The sequence below is a fragment of the Bidens hawaiensis genome, unplaced genomic scaffold (assembly GCF_021521415.1).
Source record: "Bidens hawaiensis isolate Kalapana, Puna unplaced genomic scaffold, B.hawaiensis_p1.1 tig00021821_1, whole genome shotgun sequence".
NCBI classification, from domain to species: domain Eukaryota; kingdom Viridiplantae; phylum Streptophyta; class Magnoliopsida; order Asterales; family Asteraceae; genus Bidens; species Bidens hawaiensis.
The window spans coordinates 170078-177531 of record NW_027493383.1 but is presented as its reverse complement, the minus strand read 5'-3'; the positions used below and the strand labels follow the sequence as shown (position 1 = coordinate 177531).

Below are 7454 nucleotides of genomic sequence, written 5' to 3'. Positions count from 1 at the left end.
AGTTCTGTGAAAGTTTGGTAATTTTTGGACAAAGGATGAATATTTGGTGAATTTAATGCTCGGTTTTGGCCAAAAATGGTGAAAAATAGTTAAATATCATGAAAAATTCTGGAAAATTGCAGATAAGCTTTTTATAACATGTAAAAGTCACACACAAAATTTAGGTCAGTTGGAGAAGTCTAAGTAGGCTTTTCGGTTAAACGAGTTCTAGGGTTTTCTAGCTCGGTTTTAGTGAAAATGGCATGTAAAAAGAGATTTTGGTTCTGGAAAAATTACAGGGAACTATGGAGATGGCAGGGGTCATCCAGGAAAAATTTGGGATTTTTCTAAGTTCGTTTGGTATTTACGTCATATTTAGTGTTTAAATGGTGTTTAAAAATAGATAAATAAATTTTAAATATAAAAATTAATTCTGGAAATATTTTTATAAATTTCCCCACTGTCAAAATGTTATTTTTGCAAAATCTCAAGATCCGAGGATGAACGGATATTTATTTGGAATAAAAGTGAACTTTTATAATATAAAACGCGTAAACCAGCAAAGTTCGGGTAGACGAACTGACTGGTGTATAAAAACCCTAAAAATGAACTATTTTCGTATAACTGAGTTAAACAAGTAAAAATAAATCATCCGAAAATAATTCGGATGATTTGGGTAATTTTAAACGATTTAACAGTTTCCGGTGCACTAAAGACGGAAACGGGTCCCGCGGCCAATCGGGGCGTCTAAACCGAGCTCTAATTTCACAACTTTAATTAAATTATCAGTCAACAACTATTTTCGGGTCGTGTGTGACCAAACTCATTTTGAAACGTAAAATCGGATATCTGTGCTAGGCACGCAAAACGGGGAAAACAAACTGATAGTAATTTTGGCTACTGAACTCTAAACGATATCACAATCTGAGTCCGGAGAAGTGTTTCTGGGCTAACATTGCCCCCGGAATGGGTACAGTACTGGGTTAACAGTGTCCCCAGATGTACCGGTTAACACGGTTAAAGCTATATTAATAGTGATTGTATAGTAACGATCGTAGGGATCATATTACAGATTGGACGTGTTAACTGATAATGACTGTTGTTACCTGCTTGCATGTGCTAAGGTGAGTTTCACGAGCCCCTTTTCCTGAATTGTTTTTAAATATTTTCCCGGGGCGGAAAGCATGTTACTATTGAAATGTTTAAGTACATACTGAACGCATGGATTTGCGTGTATTTATAATTATTTGATTGTACGGGAATCGTAAGGAATGGGTGCAGTACTGGGTTAACAGTGTCCCCAGATGTCCCTAGAAGTGTTTCTGGGTTAACATTGCCCCCGGAATGGGTACAGTACTGGGTTAACAGTGTCCCCACATGTCCCTAGAAGTGTTTCTGGGTTAACATTGCCCCCGGAATGGGTACAGTACTGGGTTAACAGTGTCCCCAGATGTCCCTAGAAGTGTTTCTGGGTTAACATTGCCCCCGGAATGGGTACTTACTGGGTTAACAGTGTCCCCAGATGTCCCTAGAAGTGTTCTGGGTTAACATTGCCCCCGGAACGGGTACAGTACTGGGTTAACAGAGGTTTCACTTGTGGGCTCAGCATAATTACATCGCTAATATATGATTATTATAATGATTTGTCACAGTTGTTTAAATTAGTGAAACTCACCAACTATTCGTAGTTGACCCGTTTTCTCACATGTTTTTCAGGTACAATTAAGATGAAGTGATTTCTTACGTGCTAAGTGCTTGATGTGTGTAAGATTTGCGTGCGGGATGTTAGGTTACATTATAATAAATAGAATTATGTATCGTATGGTATGATGTGTGTATCACCTAGACGGTAATGAAATACAAGATAATGTAATTTGAAGTATATTAATGTATCCAGTTTTCTTTATAAACAATGTGGTTGATATCAGAGGTGTCTGTGGCGCCCCGGTTACGTGTCCGCTGCGGTTACGGGGTGTTACACCATTGTGTCTTTTCGCTTATTATTGTGTCTTTTTTCATCATTGTGTCTTTTTTCGTCATTGTGTCTTTTCGCACACCATTGTGTCTTTTCACTTATCATTGTGTCTTTTTTCGTCATTGTGTCTTTTCGCACACCATTGTGTCTTTTTATCTAATACATAAAACACAATGCTTAATACATGCTACACAATAACTTGAAACGTAATACACAATGGTGAATACGTATAACACAATGACCTAAAACGTAAGACACAATGGTGAATACGTATAACACAATGACCTAAAACGTAAGACACAATGGTGAATACGTATAACACAATGACTTGAAACGTAAAACACAATGGAAACAACATATTACACAATGACACAATTAAAAAAACCCATTAAGTTTTATTTTTATTTTTATATAACAATATGATACTCATATTAAAGATAAAAAACGCTTATTATTATGGTGAATTTTTTTTTTAAAAAATAATATCGTATGAAAAAGTTATGGACATTTTAAAATGATGGAGGAATTGACATGTGCCTTGCATGTGGAGATAGAAAGTTAACAAAGATGGGTTCATGCCCTTTTTATCAATTTTTATTTATTAAATTAATATCAGTCATTCAAATCTAAGATCAATGGACTGGATTCCTTCTCACCCTTCTCGTTTTTGTTATCCTTTGTATTTTAACTTTACCCTATATATATATATATATATAGGGTTGAGTTATAATAAGAAGAATAGTTTTCCTAGGAATGATAGGAAATAATCTTGTCCATTCATTTGAGAATTGAATGGTTGAGATTAGATTAGAGAGATCATCAAGTGTAAAACAAGGGTAAGGGCATAATAGAGATAACACATTTGTTGACTTTCTCTCTCCACATGCAATGCACATGTCAAATTCCCCCATCATTTTAAAACGTCCATAATTTTTTTATACGACATTTTTTTTTCAAAACAATTTCACCATAAAAATGAGTGTTTTTTATCTTTTATATGAGTATCATATTGCTTTATATAAAAAAAATTTGTGGGTTTTTACAAGGTGTTTATCATAATTGTGTTTTACGAAATTGTGTTATATAAGTGTGTTTTATTTTTTCATAGTGTTTTTTGCATTGTGTTTTTTACATTGTGTTACTTAATTGTGTTTTCATTGTGTTTTTATTTTCATAGTGTTTTTTACATTGTGTCTTTTTCATTGTGTTTTTCATAGTGTTTTATTTTCCGGCGAAATTTCCGAAGACTTTTCCGGTAAGGTTGTGGCGGTGGGTGGTCCTGGGCGGTGGTAGTTGTAGGAGATGAGTGAAAATTTAAGTGGGTTTTAATTAAGTGGATTTTAATTAAGTGGGTTTTTGAAATTAAATTAAATGGGTTTCAATATTAAGGTAGTAGACTAAAATACTTTCCTTCCTAGCCTTCTTAGAAAAACCAAACTTCTTATTTGATCATTTCTCTCTCTCTCTCTCTCTCTATATATATATATATATATATAGGGGAGGGTTATCCTAAAAATAGGTAGTTTTCTAAGAAGACAATGTATAAATCATGGCCATTGGATCATGTTAATCAATTGTTGAGATTTAAAATCATCAATAACCGACATAGTTTCCTAGAATTACTCTTTAATCATTATAACCGACATAGTTTCCTAGAATTGTTCTTTCACCATCATTTGTAATGCCAAATGTCAAAAAATTGTTGGTTCTTATCATTTTTAGGAAACTTTTTATTCTTATTTGAACCATTTTCTCTCTCCCTATATATATATATATATATATATATATATATATATGCTTACCTTATAATGTTGTCTGTGATGTTCTACAATATTGGTGTTTTTATTTCTACGGTTGTGGGACATGCTTTCGTGTCAAGTCATGTTTGACACCTCTACAAGCTTATCGTGTACCAAAACACGAGATAAGTATATCATATAGATGAGAGTAAGATGATGTTTGAGTTGAGTGTCCGTCAACAATATATATATATATATATATATATATATATATATATTACTTGCATATTTCTACTAAATTAACTAAACAAGTAATAAAACATGAGGCAAACAAAATCATTTAGAACTTTTGCCGTTTAGTACATCATAATTTGATTGCAAAATAATAATAAAAAAATGCCTACAAACTCATGCACCGTTTTGTAATCACAAATTAAAGTGCATTATTTATTTTGGACAATCAAAAGCTTATTTAAAGTTGAATTCGTTTTCACGAAGTTCCAAAGTTGAATTTGTCTTAAGATACTATACCAAATCATTCTTGGCTTTCAAAGTAGCCCGGTACTTCACGAGAAAATACCCGAAAGCATGTTCCACAACTGCAGAAATAAAAGCACCAATATTATAGGACATCACAGACAACATTATAAGGTATGCAAGAGCCATGCGAAGCCCGTAAACCGTAGCCTGAGCCGACACACTGATGATGGGGCTCAGGGCCGTCTCTGAGAATACAAAAAAAGAGGTGGGCCTTGGGCATGAAAAGCAAGAGACCCTGAAATACGAACTCAAAAACTCTAACATAATTTAGACAAATGTTATAATAATAAAACAAAAACGAAAGTTTTTTTTTCAGCAAAATGAAAAACTTAAATGAATCGTGATTCCTCTTCTATTTTTCTATTTTTACGTTTTTGACTACCGGATAAGTGTTTAGGCCTAGAAGGCATGATATCTACAAAATAGAAATAACATAAAATTGATTCCATTAACTTAGTAACACAAAAAACATTAACTAATCTATCTTTTTTCAATCAAAAATCTAAAAGTCTAAACTTAAAAGTCTAAATTGTAAAACATATAACATAAGATAATAATAAAATCATAAGAATAGTTAATTTGTGTTCCATAGATAAGAATTTTCAACACTCATAACTAAATACACGTTACCTAAAACCAAAACCATCAGTCTGCTGAGTTTTAAAACACAAAACTTATAATATCATAATATGAAAATATGTAATTTATCATAATTAAACAACCCTACATCAACAATTCAAACACCAAAAACAAGTATAAACATAACAAAACATATATTGATATACGAAATACCCCACTATTAAAAAAGAAATAAAACATATAACATATAATATGTTTAACCTGGTTAAAGTGTGGTCGGTAGGAAACTGAGTCGGAGTGTCGGACTTCGGTGATGGCGAAAAGCAAAGCCGCAGAAGTTCTCCGGCAAAGGGAAGAAATCCGGCGATGGTAAGAAAGCCGGTGTTTGTTTAAGCGGGATGGTCGTGGCATCATGCGTCTGATTGTATTCCAATTTCTATATATTATCAGTATTATTTTTTTCCCAGCCAAATGGGCCTTCAAATATCATAGGCCATATACATATACAATTTTTTTTTTAAAAACTGATGGCCCTAAAAAAGGAGTGGGCCTGGGACTTCAGCCCTCCCAGCCCACCCTCATAGCCGGGCCTGATGAGGCTTGCTCTTGTCTTGATGGCCGGGAAGCTGGCTAGAAACTCAACCGCAACCGCGACGACAAAGGCAATAACTAAAGCCAAAATGTACATGTCTAACTTGCCATTAGGCCAGTCTTTGAATAAGAGGACCACATGTTTGCCCCAGAAGAAGGTCATCTGCATCATGCTCGTGTCATTCATGGTGTTATTAGCCATAGGCATGGGCATGGACATTTTGTTCAAACGGAGAAATGAGAGAGACCAATTGAGCAAACAGTTTAACTTTATGGTACTTGTCTAGCTTAATTGCTTTGTGAATATGTTGTTTAATTGGAGAGAAAACCAATGGATTTACGTTGGAGAAAACAATTACAAGCTATAATCTAAATGACACAATACAAAGAGACGGCATGAACGATGCAAAACTATACATGTAGCTTAAAATATAGAAACGTCCACTATGTGGTTTACTAAAGGTGACTACTTTGTGATATTTGATGAATGGGTAAAGTTAAAATAAAAAGAGAGACAAAAATGAGAAGTGTGAGAAATATTTGTGATCATACAAAAAACACCTTTAAAATAAATTTAAAAAAATCATAACTCAAAATATCAATAAAAACAAAAAAAAATAAAAAACTAAAATGATTCCGCCATCATCCCCGTTCAGAAAAAAAAATACTAAAAAAATGACGAAAAGACACAATGCCGAGATCAAAGACACAATGACGAAAATAAAAAAAAACACAATTATAACTAAAAAAGACAAAATAAATTGCAAATATAACACAATGCCGAACAAAATATAGCACAATGTTGAGTAATATAACACAATATAAAGAAACAAATACACGATATTAAGGAAAAAAGACACAATCAATGATGAAAATAAACAGAAAACACAATGATAAACAAAAAGACACGACTTTTTTTTGCTTACCATTGTGTGTGGTTTTTTATGAGAACAAGAAAGACGGTGGAAACATTTTTTTTGTTTTTTCTCTTTTCATTTTTTTTAGTTATGATTGTTTTATTTATTTTATAAGAGGTTTTTTTTGTGTGTGAATACAAATCATTCTCATCTTTCTTATTCTTATCCAATTTATAGAATAACTTAACCCTTTGTAAAGGGGTCCGCTATTTAGACACCCTTCGAATCTTTAGAGAGAGTATACGCAAAAGAGAAAATGTATGTAAACAGAGTGTGTACATGGCAAAAAGGGTGTCTGAATAGACAAACCATTGATAAATAATGAACATGTATAGTTGTCTTGATAGTGTGTACCACTATAGTAAATAATGAAGTTCAATCCATTCCAAAATAAAATAAATAATAATAATAATAACAATAATGATGAAAACCAATATGATGGTTAGTTTAATGGTCTTTTTTATGATATGTCATGGACACTTGTATGTAAAAGTAAAAATTTTTATATATGAATCATATATTGGTAGAAAAAAATAAATGATTAAGGTTTGTTATTTGTGTTTCCGACGCGTACATAAAAACACACACATATATACACGTACTAGTTTTAATACCCCGTATTACGAGGTTGTTATATATTACTCGTTTATAATATTTATATACTTTTTTGGATTTTAATTTTATTTATTGTAAAAAAGTTAATAATCTACATAGAAATTTGATGATGAAAAAGTTATAAATAAATGAGATGTTATAACCAAGTTTAAAAGTTATTTGGGTTTGGTGAGACCCATGACCCGCTTATTTTATTTACTATATAATTGTTTCTTAATTAAAAATAATATATTTTTATATAAAACGGATACTAATTTTTAGTATATCCCTATTTTTTAGGATTTAAATCAAATATTGTAAACGAGTTATAACATCTCATTAATTTAAAAATTAATCTCACCAAATATTTTATATAAAATCCTAAAAAATAGGGATATACTAAAAATTAGTATCTGATTTCTTTAAAAAATATATTATTTATAACTAATAACAAATTTATAGTAAAAAAAATAAGCAGGTCGTGAGTCTCACCAAACCCAGATATCTTTTAAAGCATGTTATAACATCTCATTTATTTGT

The 7454-nt window shown here is 31.9% G+C and overlaps 1 protein-coding gene across 1 annotated transcript; it reads right to left on the bottom strand.

Moving 5' to 3' along the window:
• Window positions 1-3968: 3968 nt before the first annotated feature.
• Window positions 3969-5641, bottom strand: LOC143564145 (copper transporter 6-like). The gene is made up of 2 exons (XM_077051510.1): window positions 5370-5641; window positions 3969-4468 (listed from the first exon to the last, which is right to left on the bottom strand). Exons 1-2 carry the CDS (start codon window positions 5621-5623, stop codon window positions 4219-4221), a joined length of 504 nt encoding a protein of 167 aa, XP_076907625.1. The 5' UTR covers window positions 5624-5641; the 3' UTR covers window positions 3969-4218.
• Window positions 5642-7454: the final 1813 nt, after the last annotated feature.

Bases quoted from the DNA above. Each gene is read 5' to 3' on its own strand.
- LOC143564145 (XM_077051510.1), bottom strand. From the start codon at position 5,623: ATGTCCATGCCCATGCCTATGGCTAATAACACCATGAATGACACGAGC. The intron at 4,469-5,369 runs GTCCCAGGCCCA...TTCGTATTTCAG, and splicing joins GGTGGGCTGGGAGGGCTGAA to GGTCTCTTGCTTTTCATGCC.